Below are 25,932 nucleotides of genomic sequence, written 5' to 3'. Positions count from 1 at the left end.
AAATAGCTCCCGCTTCCCCTTTGAAAAACACTGCGGTTCCCAATGCCTCACAGGAACTCTGTTTCTGCTCAGAGAAGCCACAAAATAAGTGCGCAGCCCAGAATTGATCTATGAGCACATCTGGACTAGCCGAGATCGGCCTTACGGAGAAGAAAAAAAAAAAAAAAGATTTTAAATAGCATGTGTCAAATCCAGGGACCTTTATTTCTCTGGAATGGAAAGAATTTGCCAGCCCGGACAAAAAATTGCAGGTGGCGACTGTACATTCTTTCAAATAAAAAAAAAAAAAAAAAAGAACACACACACACACGAGTTTGGCTCCATAAATTTCTGTCATATGAAACAACTTTGAATTGTACACCAAGCTTTTTACAAAGCATCAATGTTAAGATGTTTTACTGTGCTCTATCACATTCTCGGCCATTTATACAGAATACGCCATACCAAATGCTACATCAGCTTAAGACATTTTTAAAAATTAGTATTAAAAAGATACAAAGGCATGTTGGCTTTCATTTGGGTTTTTTATTAAGACATGGGAGTTTTCTTTCTTGTTCTCCTAAGGAAGTCACTAGAAAAATATAATAACTTAATTCATAAGGACAAGATTGGTTAAAAATCCAGCCTTGCTTGCTTGGCAGCCTTCTGAGCTCGTACCTCTGTTGCTTCCATTAGTCTAACAGCACCGCAGGCTGCAGACGTGTCCTGCGAGGCCTCAGCCTGCACTCGAGATCTGTCCATGCTCTCAGTTACTGTTTTGTTCAGAATTTTCACCGCGGCCAGGAAATACTCCCGGCCAAACGCTAAAAGCGATCTTCAGCCAAACAGGGGATTTCAATCGGGGCCAATTTCGCATGGGTTTAGCCCTTTGTCTTTTGCCTCTTTGTACATCCTTTGGAAGTCTTTAAAACGAGGGGCACAGCCTAACCTGGCCTCCCCAAAGTGCATGCGTCCTGTGAAAAGGAAGTCTCCGTCTCCTGGTTTCACCCCACACTCCAGGAGGGTCTTTATTTGTCCTCGCCAGTTCCCACTCTCCCCCGTGAGCTGAAAGACTTTGCTCTTCTGCCTGTACAGTTTGTTGACACCGACATGAATTATGGATTCTTGCTCTTCTGCCTGATTCGTTACATCTTGAATGGAGCCTCTGATCACTGGAAACAGAAAAAGGACGTAAGGAAGAGTTACCCAAAACCCCTCTGGAAGACCCGGCTCCAAACTCAGCCCCATGCAACCAGGCCGTTCAAGGGAAACTGATTTCACTACAGCAGCCCCAGTTTTGGTCCTTTGTTATTTTTAGAGTGAAGTTTACATCAGTAACCTCCAGCATGTATTTGTATTTGTTACAGTTTATATTTGTAACCTGTCCAGCAAAGGGCACCCACATACTAAATTTAAGCACAAAAATAATTACATCAGAAAAATATCATCAATCATGATAGAGAGTTCTAACAACAAGATACATGCTTAATGCTCCCTGACAACATACTTTCTGTTCTTCAGCCATTACAGATACCAGCTAATATTAATTTCCCCTTTAAAAAGGGAAGCACGGAGAATTATTCAAACTTTTGGTCTTTCATCAACAGTCCATTTTAGGGCAGCAAGTAAAGGCCTCTCCTAGATGCACCCAAGTCTTTGAACTTTTACTTCCATTGTGGTCGCTGGGTCATTCTCTGTCCACCCTGGGGAAGTGCCAGCTGGGCACACGGTTTTGAGGTCCTTCACACCACGTCCTCCTCCCTCTCCCATACACACAGGCCCTTTAGACCGCATTTAGTGCTGGTGGAAGTTGCCAAACGTAAGTAGATGTCCATCAGTGTTTATGGATGTCACATTCAAGTGAGCCACCCGGGGGAGAAGGGAGCGGGGAAGCAGCAACTCACCAAAATCACTAGTGCAGACAGCCAAGAGGACCTCTGTGTCACTGCATGGTCGGCAGGGAGCTGGAGAGAAAGGGCCAGAATTAGCAAAGGACTAGACGATGGTAAATAAATAAACCAGTATTTAAATTAACCAAAAATGGGACACACACATGCACACACACATACGACACGGGGACAAGTGGTCCAAAGACCTGTCAGGCATCAATAATGCTACAAGAAATGGAGGCTAACCCTAACCCCCATGAGTTTTTTGTACTTAAGTAGGAATATGGATCTCTTTAACGCTCCTGCTGGGATATATTATCTAGCAAACACCCCACACACTCGCTGTGCTTATGCAAAATATGTTTTGATACTGGGTGCATTTGCAGCATGCTCTGCTGTAAATTCAAAGCTCCCGAAAAGGCTTTGAAGATCATGTGCCTTTTAAACTCTGATGGCAAAGCTTCTTTCTTACAATTTCTATCAAGCGTTGTTGGGCTATTTCACAAGCCATTTAGTCTATCACCACATCAAAGATCCAGGAGGTTAGAGAGTGGGGGAGGCAAAGAGGGGAGGAAAAAAACCCCGGCGCATGTGTTTGAGGGCGTCGAGGCAAAGCGGAAACTCGAGGCCGTATCTGTTAGAGCTCAAGCAGCACAAGACCATTTCCTGTACTGCTGGAAACGTTTGGATATCTGCACTAATCTAATCAATGCAAGAATGTGGCCCCTCTTTGTACTCAGCCAGATATTTCTGAGAAGGTACTGTAGTTGCAGTACAGATGTTTCTGTACTACCCTGTTGAGTTCAGGAATTTGCTTTACTGTCAGGGTCTGCCCTGCCCAGCGATGCTAATTAAGTCTGTCCACTGGCGGCCCAAGGATCAGAGCCCATGTCTTTCACTTGATGTCATCTTGAAGCGGCACTTACACATCAGTCAGAAAAATGAAAACCCATCAAGCGTGCTGCTCTGCCTGGATTAGTACAGGCAAAGACTACAGCAAAGCAGGGCTCACGCTGGAGACGAGGCGAAGCATTGGAACTACAGCTTATTTCATCACGCAGTCCACGATCAAACCCCAAGCTGAAGCTACCCCACTTCTCCCCACCCCCAAAAAATTTAGGTTTTGAACCTCAACATCTGAAAACACTTAGTTACCAGATTACCAAATAGTCACACCCTTCCTCTCACCCCTGCCCGCTTCCCGGAGAAGTTTATCCATTGCACTAAGTAGTAGATTTAAACTAGTCTAAACAACGTGTAGCTGGTGCCTATGACACTCAGCTATTAGCCTTCCTCTGTTAGACAGCACAAGCCATTCTTTAACGTAAGACACGGCAAATCTCTTATTTTTTCCAAGGTCCCAGAAACGCAGTGATCCAGAAAGAAGGATTATTGAACCAAATCCACCAGATTTGCTCCAGTCAGATGATTAATACACAGTGTAACACGCTGTTTAATAGGATTAAAGAGAATGTAAAATGCACATTTCTGGGCAGGGATATTTGAAGGAATAATTCAAGAAGGTTAAAAAGCTCCAAAAGAAGAGGCAAGGAATAGGCAAAATAGTTTTGTTAAAGCATCTGGATCAATCGGGCATTTCTATTTAGTCAAGTCTGAATGGCTCCAGGGCCTTTAGAAACAAGTCAGCCTTCACTGCCCTTCTTTCCCCCACATACCATTTCAGCTCTCTTTTTTGGAAAAGTTTGGAAACCGTTTAATATCATGAGAAATACAGAGCCAGCCAAAGCCTGGACATAATTGGGAGTACTATAATAAATTCAGTCTAAAGATATTTTAATTTTTAGACTCAAGAGATTTTGATTAGTGGCTAGACCAAACATCCAAGTTTCATCTGACAGGGAAAATTATATTAGTCATGTAACATCCTACTATGGAGTTGTTTCATTCATGGCACCTATCAAATTCATCCAGGGCAAATGCCCCTCTTCCCCAGCCTCCCCCTCTGCCCAAATCAGGACCTGAGTTAGATCAACCAAATGGAGGGAACCTGCAAACCTGCGCGAATCCTACAGCATTTTCACATGGACAGAAGCTCTAAAACAAAGCACAGCTGATGGACATCCTCAAAATCCACAGCTGGATTTCAGACACTGGATTTCAGATATTTTGTTCTGCAAAGATCTAATAATAAAAAGGCATCTTGGCCTTTTTAAGTCTGAGTGAAAACAGTCTTGGTTTAGACCAGACATCTCTGTAGTTTGTCCAACCCCAATGGAAAACTGAAAAAACCAAAATGACTAAGCCATTTTTGTTCTCAAAAGGAGTGCAACACAAGCAATAGCATTAAAGATGAAAACCAAAATACTTTAAAAGTGGTTGCTTCCATTTAAATAGACTGACACTATAATAAATCAAATGAACAAATCTCCATGTATACACGGAACCAAATCATTTTAATTGTGGACTCTAGGCAAAATCCTGCATCCTTTTTAAATGCAAAAGGAAATTAAAAGTGCTCAGCATTGCTCACACTAGACCATTACCTAAAACCTACTTCAGACCCATGCTGACTCACAGCAGTTTGGTGGCATGCAAGCTTATTTAACAACCATTTACCACCACCCATCACTGCAATACCAGACATATGAAGCACAGAAATCCTCTTCTGTGGAACAACTCCCACATCTGCATTCACAGAGTATCAAATATATCTTGCAAGGGGCAAAAACAAGGTATGCAAGCACAGATGGAAAGCGAGTCGTGAAGGCTTACTGCCGAGGTAAATGGACCATTAAAAAGCAAATAACATTCACTCGCTACAACCAAAGCTTCATTCCTACACAGTCTCATAAAAGAAACAAAATCCTTAGGAGGCGGCAGTGCCTACACTTTCTTTTGAATCACAGCCATTAAGGAATCTGTGTGTTTATTCCGCAAGTTAGTGATTTTAGCTGCAGTTCAGCACTTATTCACCCTGGGATCAGGCAGCAGGTGTTTTCCTCCATCAGTAGGCCAAAACGAGACACACACCTCAGGCTAAAACGGGAAGCAACCTTATAACTAAAAAAAGAAAACCAAAAAGAGCACTTTGCTCATGCACAGCAGGTGAAGATGTTCATTTTCTGGGGATACGGGACCAGTTACTAAACAAGACGGCTGTGTTTGCCGGATGTCCGACTCCCTGGGGATGTCTCAAGGGCTGCCCAGGTTCTCGCATCCAAAAGCAAGTCCATGACCTTGCAACAACAACATCATCAACATCAGCTGCTCTAATTCCTTTAAACTCGATAAGCCAAAGAGCCTTAATTCATACAGCAGCAGGGGAAGGGTGGGGAAGAAAAAAAAAAAAAAAAAAAAAAGAGAAAAGCAACGTTTTATTGAAGCCCTCTAAAGCCCATATGCCTATAACTCAACTCCACCGCCGGTGGCATAAAGCCTGCATTGTGCACATCGGCTGCCGATTCTCCTGGGAATGCCTTTGATGGATTTTGACAGTATCCTGACCTGAAGTAACCTGAGGCAGCCCTCTCCCTCCACCCCGCAGTCCAGTGCCTCCAAAGGCCTCTCTATTCACCTCCCCGCAGAGGGAGATGTAATTACATCATTCCTCACAAGCCAGCAGTCATGTCCCAGCTGCTTTGAGCGATTTGCCCTCTGAACCTGATGTTACCGAGGAGGATGTGGCGATACTAACAATAGACTGCACTTGTTGGCCAACAGCTTTGTCAAACACGTTGCTGGTCCTCTCCGCGGGGAGGCAGAAACGCTCAGAAAGAGAGAGTGACGGGCCCTGAGGAGATGCCATGAGCTCCAAAAGGTCCCCAGCTCAGCCAGCACCAGGGAGTTGAGCTGTCTAGAAAGGATCTCCTCCAATAGCGGGGATGGGTTTAACTGCACCTTTAGCGCTGCAGTTCAGCGTGAGTCTCCTCTGCCTCGAGAGCTGTGGAAGGTGTTGCCGTCCTCTCTCAGCACACACAACTCCAGTCCTTCCTCCTTTGGTTTGCGACATTTCTACCATTCTATCCTCTGAAAATAGGAGATGGGGGTTATTTGAAGGGCCATCGTCATGGTTTAGGATGACAGCTCCCTGCAGGACACATTCAAAGTGAGACATGCTGGCTCTGGCTGCAGGCGTTGCAGAAACCACATGAACGGGCCTGATTTTCTTCTGAAACATTTGTTTCAACAGCCACCCATGGGTCTGACTGACCTTACTTTACCCCAAAACCAGCTTCCAACCCATAAGTAAGAAGTCTCCTCTGTCTGTCCTGAATTTTCTCAACACGCTCCACAACCTCATAGCTATCAAGAAGACTAGACGAACCAGGCTGCAGGTCTCTACACACTGTCCCAAAGCTCCACTTACTGAGCCCAAAAGACCTTCTCCATCCACCCTACGTCTCTGGGTAGGCTCTGCTGAACATACATCACTGCTCCAGCAGCACGCGCAGGAAGAGAGACACCCTTTAAGCAGAAGTGAAAATGTTTAACACAAAGTAATTGCAGAAAACCGCTTTACCGAGGAACACCCTTTGGTTTTATTAAGAAGTTTGTATACGCGTGCAGTGTGGTAGAGGTGTGGATGGTGGGGGAGGGAAACATAGAGCTGGTTTATCTGCGCTTCCAGTTTCCGTGGCATACATCACCCGCACGTTAGTACTTCTGAGCAATCCTTTGAAGAGCAATCAGACCTTTTAAGTATCAAAAACTACTGAGGAGGCCCAGGCAGGGCTGGAGCATTATTTTCTATTAGTTCTAGGTTTAAATCTTTTGATTAAAACAAGTAGTCTTTTCTCTTGCATGCTCAGCAGAGGACATTCAAATGGGTCTTGTCGCAGACCAGGTTAATTTAAGCTAAGCCAGCCTGTACTGCAGCACCTCAACCCGTACCAGTGTGGGGCCACAGCAAACCCGTCTCCTGGATGAAAGCGCTCAGCCTGACATCAGCATTAGCTCATATGGAACAAAAAAAACCCACCCACACCCTTCAAATTCTTGCTGGCAGCTCTGTAATTGCAGCCGTACGGGAAAGGGCATCATAGGATGAGTCTCCTTCCTGGAAACACAGAGTACAGACTTCCGAGAGCAGATTATAAAAATAGAGATGTGGTTTCTCCAATGATGGTGCATTTCTCAGTCATTTTTCTGAGTCCTAAGCGGAAATGACTATGTCTCAACTGATTACTGGATCAGTGATTTAGTTGGGAGACAAGAGTTTAAGCGCAAACATCATATGAGCAAGGAAAGAAAAAAAAAAAAATCTTGTCATGATCCTGCTTTAACTAATTAAAAAGTAGAATAAATCCTTGTAGTTATTTCTTCCTAAGTTTGCCTAGGCTTCCTCTCTGAAGAGGCAACACTTCTGCCATGAAACAAACCTCTCACAGCTCATATCCCAAATAAAAAGACCTGCTACTTTGCAGTGGAGGTAGACAAGAATTTGACAACCACTTTGGTTTACCAGGCTTTGACTAGTCATCTCCTTTCTAGATATACTTTCAACTTTCCTCACCACCTCAGAAAGCTCTTCCTGAGCAAGCCAAAATAACATTCCACCTCAAAACACTCACAACCCCCACAGTGAAACACCACCTAAACTACATCAATGCATCTGCACGTCAGTGCATCTCAAATTTAAAGTGAACATGCTAGCTGGGAGCTCAGGCCAGCAGAGCTGCATCCAGCACACCTGCATTTAACATAATACCTGCAGCCATGCAGAGAGGGAAAACGTGGCCAGATGACACAGAGCATCTCCGCAGCTGGGCTGGAAGTTACTGACACCCAGTCACAACACACAGAGGAGCTCTCTCATCACTCTTTTGTTTTACAAGGTTTTCCTGTCTTCGGATGGGATAGGATTACACAGCTTTCTGCAAGCACTGCACTTTTTCCAGCATGTCAGTAGGAAAACACCAAGTCAGGGAGCAAACATGAGAGCTGGACTTGCGCTACTCCCAGTCCCTTGGCTCAACAAGCCTCGGACACGGGATCTGAAAGGATTGTGCTTCTTCGATGAACAGAAGGTTAATGCAGTGAATAACATACTGAGAGAGTTTAGTGCTTTTCTGAAGGCAGAAGAATTCATCCCCATATTTGCTAGAAAGTTAATCTGAGTCCCTGTGCTGAGCAGAAAAAGCAGCTCAGAACAAGGATCATGAGCAAAGACGCAAAACTCAAAGACTCCCTTCTACAGCCAAAACACAGCCAAGATTTGGTACAGGACAAAATGGTGATTCAGCAGCTGGACCAAAATCATGATGCTGCAATGGACATCCTCCCCTGACTTCTTTATGTGAAGCAGGAATATTGGCGATTTTACCTCTTCAGAGAAGAAAGTGTCAACTCCAGTTCCTTGCCTTAGCTCGTTTCTAACATTCAGTTCAACTTGCACATATGTACAAGTTTCCAGAAGTAACTTGGAAAATATAGACACTGGCCAAGAACAATTTAAACCTGCAAATAAGTTTAATGAAATGCAGACTTTCATATGCTGTGGCATGGATTGTGCCAAGAGAATTGAGTTAATACCACTTCCTTCCTGCAAAGAAAGAATAAAAAAAGCATATTGTAAACCTCACCATTAGAGATGTGATGACCTTTGTGTTCTGAGAAACGTTAAGACAAGAGACCATAAACCAGAAATTTATCTTTTCACAGAAATGTCTTCCAAGAGGGTATTAAAGTCCTTAAGTACCAAAGAAGTCTATTTATGTAAACAGTGTGAGGAAGAGATTTGGTACTAGGCAAGCTCCATTTGCAACAGCTTTCAAAATGAAACTTGGCTCAGCAGCTACAGAGCACGTAAGGATCCTCTGGGATTGCAGAGTCAATGCCTTTTTGCTGTTCCAAGACGCAGCACCCATTCTAACAAACGAGCTGAAAGGTCAGCTAGAAACACAAACAGCCATTTGTTTAAAAATTTTTTAAAAAGGAATGAAAAAAACCACAGAGCAGTTTTTATTCAAGCAGCATTAGACACTATTAAACTCCACCTCCAGGCCCATGCGCGAGTTGCATCAACCCAGGAGAAATTCTGAGAAGTGTCAAATCTTCAAGACACTTCTTTCTGTCCCACCTCCTCTGGGCTGCTTATTGCTCCATCAGGAAAAAATAATGCCTGTCCCAAACACCGTCTCCCTTCCTTCCCTGCCTCCCCTCCTGCTGTATGCGGCCAACAGGCACAGCTCAGTCTCCATCACTACCCCGACCCTCTCCACCCTCTTGATCCCAGGGCAGCGTTCAAAGAACAGTGCTGGGCTTTGGGCTCCCACACTGCCGTGGCAAAACCTTAGTGCTGGGGTGGGCAGCGACGTAATGGTAACAGGATCAGTGCCAACTCCCAGCTGAGCTCCTGCACTTACCCGTTGCATCACCAGCACTATAAAAATCCTCAGTTGCAGTCAAGCCTGCAACGTATCATGTCCAAAAAGCCCTACTCAGCAGATCAAATTTTCAGTTACATTCCTTCTGTCTGAATTGCAGCGGAAAAGAGAGAGACCAGCAAACAAGAAGTGTCTCTGCAACTGTGCTAGTCCACATTTCTGTGCAAGCAGCATTTGTAATCATCTGCCATTTCTTTGCTTTCTCTCTCTCCCTTCCTAACTGCAATTAAAGAGGAAAGCAGGCAGCAAGGTCACTGCTGGGAATTCCTCCCACTGTATGTGTACAAGACACCAATATAAAGCCATAAAAATATGTATCTATTTGTTTATCTCACAGAAAATACATCTCTCCTTCCTCGAACCTACCGCTGCTGCCCAAGGAGAATTAGGAATGGGAAGCGCTGGGCAGGCGTGAGGATGGCCGAGTTGCTGGAAGTCAGAGGTGCCTCCAGACAGTTGAGGGACTCCTTTGGTCTCCTCCGACCTTGCAGCTGAAGAAGGGCTGGGGCAGGACCTTTCTCCTGGCTGCCCCACGAGAGCCCGCCAGCACAGGCAAGCTGCAGCATCGCATCTCCACGCTGCCCATCTACCGCCCAGCAGCACAGGACCACAGCAAATATTTCTACTGACTCAAAACCCACAAAGATTTAGGGCTTGGCTCATCCCCTTTAAAGTTCACTCAGAAAATATTTCTTTTTTCTTCTAAAGAAAATGTCATTCCAAAGCCTTGTAAAAGCACCCACTAACCAGATCTAGGAAAACATATAAAAAAGTTTTGATGTCTTGTTTGGTTTTGTCTCCGATAGCTAACAAAACACTCAGCTGAGATGTCATGCAGTGCTTGCAAGGCAGAAAATGAAAAAGTAAAGTGGTTTTTACCCCCGTGCCCTGGGGAAGCTGTGCAGCCAGGCGCATGGCTCCGGTGCCAGAGCTTCCCTCTGCCCCTGCCAGGGCTATAGGAGAGGCTGGAGCCAGCACCTACTACCAGGCTGGATACCTGCCAGGAACGCAAAGCCTTCCCTCCCTCCCACAACCCTCCTCTTCAGTCCGCTCCATTAATGGCCTCTATGGAGCAGGGGAATAGAATTAAGTAACAAGTGGCTGGTTAAAGTTAAACCCTGAGAGTGGAGTAATGACAGATCAAAGATTAAGTGAGTCTTAAAAAAAAAAAAAAAAAAAAAGAATAAGGAAAAAAAAAAGTAGCATATGTGTACTCACATCCACACAGGTCCTTCTCCTTCCTGTTTCTAGAAATCAAATTCTTTTTGGTATGTGGGAGAGCTCTGAAGGAACAAGGCCAATTTTCATTTTAAAACCACATTTATTTGATCAGCCTATTCTTGCGGGGACTGTGAAAGGGCTATATCTCACGCAGTGAGATGTTCAATGTTATAACATTGTTCAGTTAACCCCAAAAAAAGTTACTAAAGGTTTTCCATTTGTAACAGGAAAAGCTTTAAGATATATACAGCTTTTCTTACTTATCAGCACACGTTTCTTTGTCATATTAAGATCATTCGCCAGTGCTACATAAACCCGGACTTTTTCCTTTTTTTTTTTCCCCCCTAAATTTCTCACATCCACTTACACATAGATGAAGTTGGTGTAAAGCTACTAACAGTTCTGTTGGGGCAGAGGTGCATCCTATACAAACAGGAACGATCCTGGGGGAGTTAAGGCAATGGAAAGCCAGGCCAGGCTCCATGTGCATATCCCAGCACTAATGATCACTACAAGTCTCCCAGCAGCAGGGCTTCAATCCAGAAAGGACACAGGCAAACACCAGAGTTTATGTCTGTTGCAGGAGTCAATGCCCAAATCCCACATAGGAGTCAGAGCGGTGCAGAAAGATACCCGAGGAGGTACCCATACAACCCACACACACAAAAAAAATCCTTCCATAAATTTGAATCAGCAGCAGAAGTTAATGCTGGATCAAAGCTGGCGGCAGCTTTTTTGACCCAGTATTAAGCCTCCCAAGGTCAGATTTAACATATCACAGCTTTGGGTCCAGCGTAGCTTCCAAGTATCCGTGCAATATTACGGTGTGTATTTTCTGGCTTCTACAGCACATTAAGGTGAAAGAGATTTTCTGTCGTGCAAATCAAGGACCTAACACAGGAAAAATTTGCCCCATGTTTCAGTAAGTTTCTTATTCCTCAGGGAAGGTGGGGGGCGGGAAGAGGAATGCGGTTCCCCCGCCCTCCCATCCTTTCTTTAACTACAGCCTCAGGAATTAGCAAACTAAACAGTTTTGCAGAGCAAGCACAGAGCATTATTAAAGACTGCCAAGCAACTCTGTTGGATTGCAAATCTGTTTGTGGGACTATCTTCCGCAGTACATAAAGGTCAGAGCAAAGCAGAGCCCCAGCTGCCCGGACAATACACCTGACTGCTTATTGGTTTTGACTGCCCACTGAGTTGAGAAGTAAGCTAACGGCATTCATGGCCAGTCTAGCAAAAATAAGCTATTTTCTTACCCCCTCTCCCCTGCAGCTGTGTATTTATCATTGCAGCTCCATTGTCACCTCCTCTGCCCACTGCAAAACCAACTCCTGTCCTGGCAACATCAAAGGACAAGCAGAGCCAGAGGAGACTGCTGTCAAGCTCATTTTCTTGGGGGAAGGAGAGATTAAATTAGGGCATCCCTCCAATTTTGGGGTTTTTTTTAGGTGAAGACTTCTCAGTTCAACATTTTTGACCTTATTGAGGCTCAGATCCCGAAAAAGTCACCCTTGCTCCATTTAGGAACATAGAAGAGCATATGTGTTCCTCAAGCATCAGAACTGCACTTTGAAATCATTTCACACAGGAAGAAACCCAAAGCCTTTGCTCTCAAACTCTCCCCCCAGTCAATCATTCCCTGCAAATCTGACCACTTTAGGCACATGAATAATTGGAGCAGGTTTCTAGCTCCTCAAAATTAATCCCACTCCAGGCTCTGTTATACAGCAGCCAGCCTGACTAATTTAGATGTTGACCCATGACACCCAGTTCAGTGATATGCTCTCAAAAACTAGCTTAAAATGTGCTTTTTCAAATACATATACAGTTAGGGAATGCTGTTTACTCTTTCATAAAAAGTTAGTTTGTGTCTAGTTTTGTATCATTGTTTACTATGGGAAAAGACATGAAAGTTACTACGGAAGACCTTTCTGCAAGGAGGGTGAGCACACAAAAAACTATTCAGAAAATAATGTATCCTAGAGCAGGAGTGTCAAAATGGTCCCTTATAAGGCAAATAATTGAAGTGTATTTTGAACAACTGCGTTAAAGGCTGTTTTCTGGTGGTTTTCTCTTAAAACTAGTTGCTGACCTTTTAGAGAACGAAAAAGCATATAAAACGTCAGCAAACCTTTAGCTGTGCCAGTGAGCCTACCTTACGTGCCACCCCGACAACGTATACTCAGATTTATAGAACAGATCCCTTGACTTTGCTTTGCTGCTCGTTATGCATTTCACCAGCAAATCCTGGTGGGAGGAGTATGATATCAATTCTGTTGTTCTGTGCAAATCAAACCAGACCACACTCAGATTTGCTTTTTCCCCCTAGCACAGCTTAACCCCAAGAGGTGTGAGAGTTTTATCCTGTGCAGAAAACTGGGGGGGAAGACAAAGCAAGCCATTTTTCTCATCTCATGGGGAGTATTGGAATATACACCCCTGCCAACCCTGCAGCACACAGCGGTGCTCCCACCCCTGCCACATAGCACGGTGCCAACATCTCGGATGGCCACAATGACTCAAGCAGAACCTGTGCTAAGCATAAAGGTCGCAGGGACTTTCAATTTAAGTGTGCCAAGTGCCTCTTTCCATCACCTCTTCTGCTAACGGCGGCAACGAGCACAACAAGGACCAGCCACAATTTCCATATTGCGAATACCTTGGCAGAGGGCGGGCAGCCGCAGCTTCCTGCTCACCGGCCTCTGGGACAAAAAGCCAGAATGTTTCCACTCCGGCAAGAAGTGAAAAATACACCAGCGCATCTGCTGCTTCAGGCTACAAAGCTTAGCAGCGCGTTCAGCCTCCAAGAAAGGAAAAAAAATTGGGTATTTGGGAGCAACTAGAGGAAAGCATGAGATTAGGAGCCTACGAGCTGCAATGACAACAGCACTCTGGGAGAGTACATGCAGAGATATGGCAGACTGGTGCCCCACCTCTGCCAGTCCCAAACTGCATCAAAGATCAAAAGTTAAGAGGGGTGCTTCAAAAAGCCATTTCTTAGTAGAAACACTGGCAGAGCCCAAATACTTATGAGCTTTCTTAATTTCCAATCTGTTTTCTCAGGCCAGTGAATTAACAGCATACAGGAAATAGCTGAATACTGTTCTTAATTAGTTAACTGGATTTATCCAGTTTTGCCTTGTTTTTCAGATACCTAGAGTGCTGTACCTCCTATCTATTAATATTCTCAGCCAGGTACCCAGCATTAATAAAGAAAACATATAAAACAGTTACTAGAACCTGCACTAAGTCGGTAGATGCCATCAAGATAAAGGGACATTTTTGTTAAAGTTTGACTTCTTTACTACACAAAAGCGGGTGGGTAATGAAAGGGCTTTCAATTTACCTCCTGAGCTCTAACAATCAAATTACAGACATCCCGATGAGTGTGCAATGGGAAAAGCAAACTACACACCTTACATAAAGCTGGATCCAGAGTTTGGATGTGACGCTCCTGAAACAGACTTTAGGTAACAAAATAAAGGTCGGGGGGGGGAGGATTGACCTTCCTCTCCAAAACGTTTGGTCAAACCTACAGATTCTTGTTTCAGACCAGTTGAGCAGGAGCTGAAGAACTTAAAAAGCAAATGACTATCAAGGGACCTTCACACTTTTCATAGGAATTTAATCCAAGCAGCTTGCTGCGGTGCAAGGCAGACCTAGACCAGGCACACGCTCCACTACAGCTGAGAAGCTCATGTGGGTCATCACCTTCAGAAAACTTCTAGGAACTACATAGCCAAACAACACTTTTGCCAAAACCTCCATCTACTTGCCAGTATAGGCAGTATAGCAGAGACCCACAGTATTTTCTTCCAGCACAAGCAGAAAAGATTAGAATCAACTGAATTCAACAACCTAAACAAGTTCTGCTGCTTCTCAAATGGCCTCGGGCCAAAATGTCACAGTGCCTCAGTTCTTTAGCTGGGCAAACACCAAGGCTTCAGAGCCTTACTGCAAGCAGGAGCTGAAGTTAACAGACCATCGGTGTGGATGGGAATTATATAGGGCTCCAATCCAAAACCTAATCTGAAATCAAAAGCACTTTCAGTCACCCATCACTTTGGGTATCAAGAGGAGAATGCACCCATCAAGATGCGTGAATTGTCAAGTTCACCCTTCTTAGGGACTACTCACATAAAATGGTGACAAGAGCTGTAGCATGCTTGCCTTCACTCCTCTTCCCAGCTTAAGAAACTACAAACCCCCAGAAATGCACTTTTTTGCTGGTTACCATCACAGTAAAAACCATCCCACACCAAATTTCAGCAATCTGAATTAAAACCTATCCGTATACTACAAATACTTCCTACAGTTGGGGAAGCCTTAAAAGAATGTGATAAGGCAGACTCAGAGACAAGAAAAGGGTTAAACCCCCAAAATCTGGAAAATTTTAAGACTGCACTGTGTCATTCAACCTTCCCGAGAAAAGGGCAAGGCCAATTCAGAACCTGTCTATGTTTTCTACTGAATTATTTGCTAAGACTCTGATTAAGTGGGAAAGAATGACTGTAAACTAATAAAACTTGAGGTTTTATAATTAAACCACAGGCACCCTGCCAAGCATTGCTGATTTGTTGATGCACCCTGCAATGTCAGGACTCTGAGGACACAACAGATCATTAAAGTATTAAACAGATGACACATACTCTTTAATCAGAGCTGGGATGCCAGGTTAGGAAGAAAGAGTAAACTCAAGGGCAGAGTACAAGAATTATCACCAGGAAACAAACACACTGTTTAGTAGAGTCGAGAGAAGTTGTTAGCAAGTAGTTATTGCACAAGGAAAAGGCTGGATTGCTGAGCCCCACACCTGGGTCTTTTATGATAGTCATCTCCCCCACTCTGCAGTCACAAGAAAATAATGCAGTATTTGTGATTTTCTGTCCTTTGCCATCAGATGAAGCGCTGCAGCGTTAAGCAAGACCAGGAAGTGCGCAAGCCTCCTCTGCCCAGCTCTGCCAGCACATCTCAGCCCCCATCTGCAACAGCATCTCACGTCTTTGTCAGCTCTTCACACGTACTGCCAGCTCTGCTGAACGCGGTCAAACTGCAACTAAGAGATGAGCAGGCTCGTTTTTCCAGTGTGCAACAGCCAAAACACTGTAAGCCACGTTTGTAACCAAGGGACAGAAGTATGCTTGGAAAGAAATGCAGAACCTTAAATCCAGTTTTCAGCTCCTTAAGGTCAGCACTTGCCTCTGGCTTGAGCCTCCTCTCCAATGAAGAAGCCACCAGTGATTTCAGTCAACTGATTGTAAACTTCCTCTCCAAATGAGCAGCTCAGCAAAGGGCATTCACTTGGAGGTTTCACAGAAAAACTAGAAGCAGCTCCAGAAGAAAGGAGGTCCACGAACTGCAAAGAGCCCCAAATATATTGCTCTATAGAAGCCTCACAAGGCAGCTATTTGGCAGTTTCCCCAGACATATAGATATTTATAGGAGAATAAAAGTGCTCATCTGACTGAGTAGTGGAAAGAGTCATGTATGGCATTTTCATCGTGTTTTCACCCCCCGCCGCCCCTCCCCAGAGTCTGGGGATCCAAAAACAGGCAAGAGAAATAATTTAAAATACAATAGAGATCTCTAGTTTGCCCTGAAGGCTCTGCTGATGAACTATTAAAGAGCTGCTTCTGTCCAAACAAGACACTTGGAGCGTGAAGCAGATAGCCTACCACATTGTTTTGTAAGACAGCACTGAAATTCAACCAGTGTCTATTTACAGCTGAAAATACAGCAGTCACAGAAAAAGTGATTTAATATGCCTATCAAAGAGGAAGGCTGTAATTGGATTCAGTCCTCAGTTTGACTTCTGAAAGCCTCTGAAGAAAACTCCCATCAGCTTTAAAAATCTCCAAGATTTTATGTGGAATGAAGAGCAATTAGTTCTAAAAACACAGTAGTTTGTGCCGGCTTGTGATGTTAAGTATGCCAGCAGCGAATCCTCTTGATTTTAGCAAACTTCGGGAGAAACTGTATCTATGTGTAAACTAAAACCAGCAGCAATAAGCAGTATTTCTCGCATATTATTTCACTATATGCAAAAGCAATTTCAACTTTTTTGGGGGGGGGGGGGGGGGGGGGAAGCATAGGACTTTTCTTGGTAAGTATAAGTGACTTATCACTAGCCTGCCTGTGGCTCCATCCTCCCAGCCTGTCAAAGAAAGCAGCACTGAATCTGGGAACATTCTCCAAATAACTGATTAAACAATGTATTTAATGTCTTCTGCAATGGAATTTTACTACATAGCTAACATTCTGCACAGCATATTCATCTTTGCAGCAATTATCTTACTGGGAAAACAGCTCTGCAGCAAATACCCTACTTCTTTTGCAGCAACTTGTAAAACGTAGAAGCAGAGAAGTCTTCTTAAAATGCAGAACCCTCGATGTTAAGCTACAAGTTGCATACACGGCAAGAGCAAAGAAGGCAACTTAAATATTGGAATATTTGTGATTATAGTTTTTTTGTTTTAATGGCAAACACGCCATCTATCAGTTCTTGGGGTTACTGCATTAGCCCCCAGCCAACTACCGTCTTGCTGAGTTAAGAACTGTTCATCTCAGTCCAGCTAAGACCTGTACAAAAAAAAAAAAAGCCACATCTGAATTGGTGTGCCAACATCTATACGCTAGCAGGGCGGCAAGTATGCACAAATACACAAACATATAAATCCAGAGGCCTGTTGTGGAAGGACACCAGGGGAGGGGAGAGGTTGGGGCTCAAGTTCTGCAGTCACTCATCCCAAAAAAGGACAAGGGATGCAATGCCTAGAAAATACAGCTGCAGTTTAATTAGCCACACCACCGCTTATCAAGTAGCATCTCGGGCAAAGCATGTGGCATCACTACCGCAGAATCTAGACAGCCTACGTACGGCATCTTAGGCTCACTTTACATCGGGTTTTACCCTGGGCCGAGTCATCTCAAGTGTGCTGTGAGGACTCTTCCCTGCTGCGGGGCTGCCTTTGCTCCCTACCATTTCAAGAGAAATCTGGTTGCCACCATGGCCTCCCCGCTTAAAATACCTAAACCTTGAAACCTCCCCAGTCATTTGGGACAAACTACCCTAGATCTGCTATTCCTCAGGCTATTCTGGAAATCTCCCCTCCTTGGTTTTGGGGATAAAAGCTAGAGGCAATTCTGAAGGGAGGAGATGCAGGAACGAGATACCGCCTATCTAAAGAGAATTTCCCCTTCCCCCCCCCCCCCATCCTCCACAAATGCTAGTTATTCTTCATCTCAAACTGTCTAATTGATTAGCATAATTAGGTTACACCTAGAGCTATTGTTCCCAACTGGTATTTAGCTTGCTATTTAGTATCAGACTTTACAGGCTTGTAAGCTCGCTCAGTTTGTCCACTCCCCCTTCCTACAAGTTTTTCGTTGGTGTAAAACTCCTCCCTACAAAATTTGCTTTCCATAATGGTTGAGAGAGAAGACAACACCGGCACTGTAAAAGTATTGTCACGCTGTTGAAGAGCTCTGCCATGGCACAGTAATGCTCAAGAGATTGTAACAGGCAGAGCTGAGGAAGAAACACACCATTTTCCTTGTTTAAAAAAAAAAAAAAGGCAATAATTAGGTCAGCAAGTAGCAGTAGTTGCAGAGGGAAAAAAAAAAACACACCACGGAAAAGGAGTTCCTCCTTGTTTAAATGTTTATTATTCAAAACATGCAGCGGGGTCTTAAAAACTGAGTAAAAAAGTAGTTAGAAAACTGTTACAGCAAGGCTCAGAAGCCCAGTTCACACTAGAGTTCACTGCACGGTAAAGCCAGCTCCTGTGATTCACCCCACGCCTGCAAGGGGAGAATCGTTCACAATGTAGTCCTTAACAAATCATTTGGAATTCAGCCTATGCTACCAGCTTCCAAAAAACAATAACAACAACACAAAAAACACAGAAAAAAATCAATTCTTCCGCAATAGCCTGTTTATAAAACATGTCCTTAAAAGCACATGAAATTCAGACCCAACCACTTTCCCACTCACTCACTCTGCCATCTGTTATGCATCCAACACAGCACGTGAAAATATGACCAATATCCCAGAACTCACCAGAAACTGTGTGCAAATCAGATGCTATCCCCTTGTTCATCAATTCGTACTGGAAGCCTGTAATCTTCCTGCTAATGTCCTGCTGAGGAGTGGCCTCAATAAACAGGCCCCCCTGATCATAGCCAAAGCAATATACTTTACTGGGGCTGCGATCTCCATCTCGGACCAAGAGTTTCAGTTCTCCAGTTTTTTCCAAATAAATATTTGCTCCTGCAGAGTCCTTGAAGGGCTTTATGCAAACAGTCAAATGTTTGTAAGAGGCAGGTGAAGTATTGGGTCGCAGGTTGACTATGAGTGCTCCCGTGGGATACATCCACTCTATTGACCCTTCAGAACAGCGGAGGTAGACCTGTTCAACATCCTTCTTGTGAGACTCGTGAGTTAAGCCACTGGGGGAAGAAAGAAAGAGAAAGTTAGAGAAATGACAGAGCTAGTAACCTGACTGTCATAACCTCAAACCTTCAAAGACCCACATCAACAAACGCAGGAAATCTATGACAGTGTTGAGCATATGCTGAGCCCATCCAGCTCAGCAGCAGTCAGAAGCGCTTGTCTCTTGCAAGACCGCAACCTTAATGTAATGGGACAATTTTAAATCATCTCCCAAAAGAAGAAGTCAAACCACTAGTAATTGACTTCAAAATTAAATAGGATATAAGCACGTGATCAAAAGCTATTAAATTACTACCGCCTCAGTTACTGCCCATCAGCTGAGCTGTGGCAAATGACTTGGCGCATACTAAGTAAAACACGTACGCTCGAGCTCCCTTCCTGGTGGCTTAAACCAGCACGTTCTCCAGCCTTGCAGACCAGACTCCACCTTTTGCCGAGTACTTTGTTCCCCTTCCAAGTCTATATTCCCAGTGGATCTGAAACTGGGAGGGATGCCAAGCTCACCCTGTGAACTGGAGCAAAGGGATGTTCTGGGTGCTAGTGATACCCTCTGCTGCAGCTGGGCAGCCCCAACCTCCAAATTGAGAGGTAGGGAGAGAAGACACTACGCTCTCCAGTCATAGCTGGGGAAGCATTGAACTATGCTTGCTTTCTTCGGTATGTGTACCATGTTCCCCCACTTCTCCCCAGTATGAGGGTTTAAGCTTAGCTTATCGCTGTACTGCCCAGCTCCGATGGGCTACGAGCAGACACACAGCTACGGGTGTTCAGCAGAAAAGAGAACATGTGGGCCAGTTACTACCACTGGGGCATAGGGCCACCGCTGGTCCTGCGTCCTTACCCAACACCATGGCAAAAAATTAACACCCCAACAGCCATTTCAAGAGCTGGTGACCACAGAGATGGGACAGGAGAGCAACACGGGGATCCCAGGGCCAATTGCTAGTGAAAGGAGAGCAAACTGCCGTGCTTAAGCAGGATGACTAGCAAACCCCAAGGACTTGCTTGCCCACAGCCTAAACTGAGGACAGTTCTAAACAACCCTTGCTGCCTATCACTGATGCTGGACCAACCCCACAGGTTCTTTACCCAGAGTGACTCAAAGCACTAATATGACACTGCATGCTGTAGGCACTCCAGTCAAAAGAAAAAGTTGTGGGAAGCCTGGTTTATTGGTTACAGTATTTGGGCCATTAGGCAAAAATCCTTTGGTCCCACTCCCTCTCCTGTCACAAACCTATTATGCGAGTATGAGCAAATCACTTCACCACCAAGCTTGTTTCTCCTCCTACGCTTTGCGTACCTAGTTCCCAAACATAAGCATCTTTTATTCTGTGCCTGTAGAGCACCACCCAAAATGAGACCCTTCAACACAGCTCATGGGTCTGCTTTGCAGTACTTTAGAAAAGCTTCACAACACTCCCACTTGCAGGCAGATGAACCAAGACAGGGGAAAAAAATTAGAAGTATTAAATGACTTGTCTGAGGTTACACAGACCTGTGTAATCTGTGGCAAAGAACATATTTTAGCACAGTGCAAGTAACAAGCTCTGGTTTCTCAACAGAAACCTCCAAATATACAGTTCCCCATCCCAAAGATATATTCAGGTGCTGAACAGGGTTTAAATTCAAGTCAGCATTTAGAAAGTAATAAGAAGCCATGGGTAAAAGAAGGGAAAAAAAAGCCATATGGTTTGCATTTACTGTTGACGTGACTCATTATTGTGAGCGTCAGCGTGACCCACTTGATAGAGGTTACATGAGGAAGCTCAGGAAAAAAAAAGTCATATTTAATAACAATAGTGCCTGCAAACATGTGCTTTTGAATAATCTTGAAAGCCACATCAAGAACGCAGATGAGGAGAAAAGAGGGACAAGTTTTTGACCTTTAGTCTCTTGCCCTCAAATTCAGTAGTACTTAACGCATTCAGGAAACTTAACTTGCAATGGGATATTTCAAGTTGACTGTAAATCCACATCTGGTCCACAAAATCAGTTTTCACCACAGCATGCACATGATGCCACTCAACAGAAAACACAGAAGTCTGTTTATGTGCAAGCAGTGAATAAGTAAAATGAAAGAGTGTAAAGCTTTTCCCTCAGCAAAGGGGCAAAAAACTACACTCACACATCACTTGTTCCTCCTTAAGACATCAAAACAAACTGCAGAGGTTTTGCAGGACTTATACTGGCAAATTCCACCCTGAAGCCTGAGTCCTTAAACAGAAGGAAGATACCAGGGGCAAAACTCTGAACTCATGCAGTGAAACTGCTGTTGCAAGTGATCCCAACAACACTGAGGCAGTGAATTTCTGCCACAGAAAAAAGCCTTAACATTCATTTTGTTCAAACACTCATGCTGTTCAAACAAAAAACAGGGTGGACTCTGAAATTATCTTCTGAAAGCCAATTATATCCCACAGGCAAGAGTGATGCCATTAGACAGATACATCAAGCACAAGTACCTGTACGCATTAAGCCTTATAATAAAGGATGACTCAAAAGTTAAGCAGATTTCAAAATACTTGCTCACATTACTTAAGAGCAACCACCATCATCCAGTAAAACCTGTCGCTTTGCTTTCTGTCAAAGTGACATGTCACCACATTGAGAGATTGTTTAACGTCATGTTTAGTTCTCACTAGCCAGTCATCACGCACACGATGTCCACAAAACAATGGAGGTCCAAGAGCCTTTTTTTTTTTCCCCAAGCTTATTTGAGTTTTGGTTTTGTTTTGGTTTTTTTTAAGTATATGGCAAGGAGATAGGGCAGCTGTTTCCTGGTTACAGTGATGGATGAGCCATCCATCCTCCCCTTCAAATCTGTTCTGTTTATTAGGACTTACTTCTACAAGTACTACTTCCTCATACCAATCCATGAGGACATCCTGAATCACTGCATTTGTCTCCTCGCTCTTCTCCCTTTCTGGTTTCAGCCATCCCCCTCTGTCTGCCCTGAAAGATCTATCACAGTATCGGTGCAGTAAGCTGTTATGCTGCAACATGCAACAGGTGTTATTTAAAGAAAAAGAGAGCAGGAGGAATATTCACACTATCTACTTAAGCTACTTACTTTATTTATTCTATTACAGATGCTCTGAAGAGCCCTAGAAGTACCCGTGTCCTCCTAGCACCCCTCAGCGTACATAGGGGACTTTCGCTCCTAATTTGGGGTATGTAATTAAGGACGACCAGCTAGAAAGCATTGAGACTTCCCCAGAGCATCCACCGGTGCAGAGGGCAAGACCGATGGACATAAGCAGCCACATCAGAGCTGAATTCTCGCTCCTACAGCGTACAGTCAAGAACACCAGGCCAGCGTATTCTTAGCATGTCACTGAAGCACTTTTGCCCAAAGCATCGAGAGGTCATTGCAGTACAAAAACCTGAAGTTACAGCAAAAGTAATAACCAGACACAGACTGTAGTGAAGTTTCTGCTTTCTTCTGGACAGAGCTTTCCTAGAAGCTCTCTGCCAAGCTATTTATTAAGATGCTGCTATGGCTTATTGCGTGCACTTAAATTGCAGGTGTCAAGCTGTGCATTGCATCAGATTTCCCTGGAAGCGTGAGGGAAACCCCTAGGAATCCTAGTGAAGCTCTTCATACTACTCAGTGATATAAGCTCGTCACTTTTCCACAAGCTAATGGGGGGGGGGGGGGGGGGGGGGGGGAATCATATCCCAAATATTCTACTTCTAAGATTGTTGCTTTTAATATAGACATGTATATAAAGGTGAGAAAACACCTTCAGGTTTACTGTAGGAGATGACTAGACTCTCAAATCTGTCAGCACAAGACAACCTAGAACTTCACTGTGGGAAGAAAGACTACATTTTGGCATTCAAGTTCATAGGTTTTTCAAACAGCTAGTTAAGGTAAAAAACATCACATGACTTCAAAACATTATATTCCACATAAGAAAATCCTTTCTGACCCATATAGCCATTAGTATCCACACTGAAATATTTAATTAGATGGTATTTACTGGTACATCAAATTACCTTTCTTTCCTCCTTAACTGCTAGCCTTTTAGGACAAAGCAGATTATATTTAACAGCCTTAGGACTGCCAGCATTTCTGACGACACCTGTTTGCTACCAGCAAGGCCAAAGTCAGCCTGGTTTACTTTATCCCCTCCCGAGACTCCTGTCCACCTGGACTCTGGGACTCTCTCACACAAGTGAAACCATCCAAACTGAACTGTGTGTGTGGAAGAAGGCAGCTCTTCCTTCCCTGTGCCTCCAACGGCATCATCGCGGAGCTGTCACCACTTTGGCTCACCAGAGCAACAACCAGCGAGTGAGTCCAAGCTTGCATCACCAGTTCACCCCAAACTCAGCTACAGGAAATGATATTTCACTTTTGCCCCCCCCCCCCCCCCCCCCAAAGCATCACCCCCTTAGTTGATACTCAAGGCGTTGCTTATTCCAGCCCTGCTCAGGTGACACGGGTGGCCACTGCTTGCTCTAAGAAAACAGGACAAAAATAAGAACCAAACAGGACAAGATTACAGGGGTTTGTCATCGTTCTTTTAAAAATCACGCTGCGATACCATGCGGTAAGGTCCAGGTAAGTACAGGCAGCTAGGATGCTTAGGGATGAAAGCAGGTACAGCTTGGGGGTGGGGGGGAGGTTGGTAAAGCAAAATGATACAATGAGGAGTTTGCCACAGAACTAACAGGTCTGGTCCCTATCAAACAGACTCGCCTTCAAGTGGATTCACTGAGATTAACTATGCATCAATCGTCAAGAGTCAAAAAATGTTCAGAAAAAAGTAAATACCAAGCATCTGCATGTTTCAGGCAGTAACAGATAAGAAATTATTATGTTGAAAATCAATTCAGCTGTTTCCCCACTTTGAATTCTCCCTAGTCCAAAATACCCTACTGATACAAGCTGGCCAAACTTTTGTTTTGAAGAAAGTCAGATTTGAGCAGAATATTAGAGTCAAAACATTTTGCTCTCCGAGTACAGAAAAGTACAGAAAGCCTGAGCCAGCAACACTTGCCTGTTAGCTGAGTTGCTTTCTAAAACTATGAACAGTGGAGGAGGTCACAGACCCAACCACATACGTTAAACTTACTACAAGCAATTAAAGGAAAGATAATTTGGGAGATAAACACTTGAGAACTGGAGAGCTCTCACAACCAGCGCAATTAGAATAAATCAGGAGCGAGGCCGCCGTGCCAGCCCCTGCTCCCAGGGCTCACCACCACCATCTCCGCGGGACGGAGTGCGGGATAACTTCCCGGGAGCAGGGAGCGACACCAGGGGCTGCGCTACAGCGGTGCGGCCGAGTGCCGGGCCGTGCGCGGAGGGGGAGAGCCGGGCAGGGCCGGGCGCCCAGCGCCAGAGCCGGGGAGGGACGCCCTCGCTGCGGCGGGAGCGCTCCGCAGGTGCACCGCATCCCGGGGCCGGTCCCAGCGGGCCGCGGCGGCGGGAGAAGCCGGGGGAGATACCCGGGGCTGTCCCGAGCGCGGCGCGGCCGGAGCCTGCCCGGCCCCGCGGAGCGCTGGGGGCCGCGAGAAGATGGTCGTGGAGAGAAACTTCTCCGCGGCAGACACGGCACCGCCCTCGCCGCCCTCCTCCTCCTCCTCCTCCCAGCCCACCGAGCCGCGCTGCCGGGCAGAGGGGAGCCCAGCCCGCCCTGGCCCCTCCATCCCTCCCCGCTCCGGGGGCCGCTGCCCCGCGCCTCTTCGCGGCGAGCCCGCCGAGAGGGGCCGGCTCCCCGCAGTGGAGGGAGGCAGAGCCTCCCCGCAGCCCCGGCTCTCCGCCTTGGGCCGCCCCCCTTCCCCGAGCCCCGGCCGGGCATCGCAGCGCCCTGCGCCGCTCCGCAGCGGGAGAGCTCTCCCTTTTGTTTTCGGCACAAACTTCCTCCCCCGACGGGGCGGGGATGGAGGTGGCAGCTCCCGTTTCGCCCCCCCCCCCCCGGCGGGGGTCTCGCCTCACCTCCCCTTCCAGTTGCACAGGTCGCTGGAGTATTGAGCCGCGGCGCCGCCGCCCAGCAGCAGCCGCAGCCACAGGAGCAGCGGCAGGAGCCCGGCGGCCGGGGCGCTCCGCATGGTCCCCCCCCCGCCGCGACCCCCCGGCCCGGTGCGAATGCGGTGCAGGCGGCGCGGAGCGATGCGCGCAGCGCCCGGGGGCTCGCCTACATGGTGGGGAGCGCAGCAGGGCGGAGCGGCTACCCCATGCCCGGCTCCGCGCTGCGCCGCTCCGGCTCTGCCTCTGAAGTTTGCACCAGCTCGCTGCGGGCTCCCAGCTGAGGGGCGGGGAGCGGCCCTGCCTCCCCGAGCCGCCCGCAAAGGGCCGGCTCCTCCTTCCCCCCCTCCCCTCCCTCCCTCCTTCCTCCGGGGGGGGGCGGCACTTGCTGCGCGAGCAAAACGCGGCGCCGGATCGCGAACCGCCGCTGCCCCGCGGGCACGGCACGGCTCGGCTCGGCTCGGCTCGGCCGGTGCGGGACGCCGCCGCTGCCTCCCCGGCTCCCTTGCAGGTGCCCCGGCCTGGGGCGTGAGCCCTCCTGCCGCTGCAAGGTGCCCGCTCCTGCCCTCCCCGGTCCCCTGCCTCGGGCTGTCCCCGGGCCTGCCGGGGGTGCGCAGGGAAGGGGTGATGCCCGGAGAGCCCGGTGGGAGCAAGGGGTTTCGTTTGGCCGGGAAAGTCGCTGGGCCGCTCCTTGTGCGCTGGGGGAATCCGCGGGTGCCAGCAGTGACCTGCTGCCTGTCCCCGGGCAAAGCGGGGTGCCAGCAGTGCACCTCGCTGCGGCGGGTTACTCTGCCCACAGCAGGATCATCTCCACCTGGGCACGGTTCCTGAGTGGATGGAGGCGGATAATTTTACCACAACCTTCTTGTGTCTTCACTTACCGGGAAGCACTTGGAACTCCATCTTATTTGTAAAACTCTCCAGCACTTAATGACCACTCCGGATAACTCCTTGTCTTGTTTAATGCCCCTGTTTATCCCATAGTTGACTTTGGATACTTAACCCTTAGTGGCAGAGACCATTCTGCGAGAAACTAGAAGCAACGAAATGCCTCCCAGGATG

The 25,932-nt window shown here is 46.2% G+C and overlaps 1 protein-coding gene across 3 annotated transcripts; it reads right to left on the bottom strand.

Moving 5' to 3' along the window:
• Window positions 1-313: 313 nt before the first annotated feature.
• Window positions 314-25,119, bottom strand: METRNL (meteorin like, glial cell differentiation regulator). 3 transcript variants are annotated; one of them, XM_076353778.1, is made up of 5 exons: window positions 24,841-25,119; window positions 18,498-18,886; window positions 5,727-5,855; window positions 1,884-1,943; window positions 314-1,151 (listed from the first exon to the last, which is right to left on the bottom strand). In XM_076353778.1, the coding sequence occupies exons 1-5, from the start codon at window positions 24,951-24,953 to the stop codon at window positions 835-837; spliced, it is 1,008 nt and encodes a 335-aa protein (XP_076209893.1). In that variant the 5' UTR covers window positions 24,954-25,119; the 3' UTR covers window positions 314-834. The 3 variants fall into 3 exon arrangements, with proteins under 3 accessions (XP_076209893.1, XP_076209895.1, XP_076209894.1); XM_076353780.1 differs by having other exon boundaries at window positions 25,044-25,111; XM_076353779.1 differs by lacking the exon at window positions 5,727-5,855 and having other exon boundaries at window positions 24,841-25,118.
• Between the last annotated feature and the right edge of the window lie 813 nt (window positions 25,120-25,932).

This window comes from Aptenodytes patagonicus, chromosome 16 (genome assembly GCF_965638725.1).
Source record: "Aptenodytes patagonicus chromosome 16, bAptPat1.pri.cur, whole genome shotgun sequence".
In the NCBI taxonomy this organism is placed as follows: domain Eukaryota; kingdom Metazoa; phylum Chordata; class Aves; order Sphenisciformes; family Spheniscidae; genus Aptenodytes; species Aptenodytes patagonicus.
This window is presented reverse-complemented; position numbering and strand designations above follow the sequence as displayed.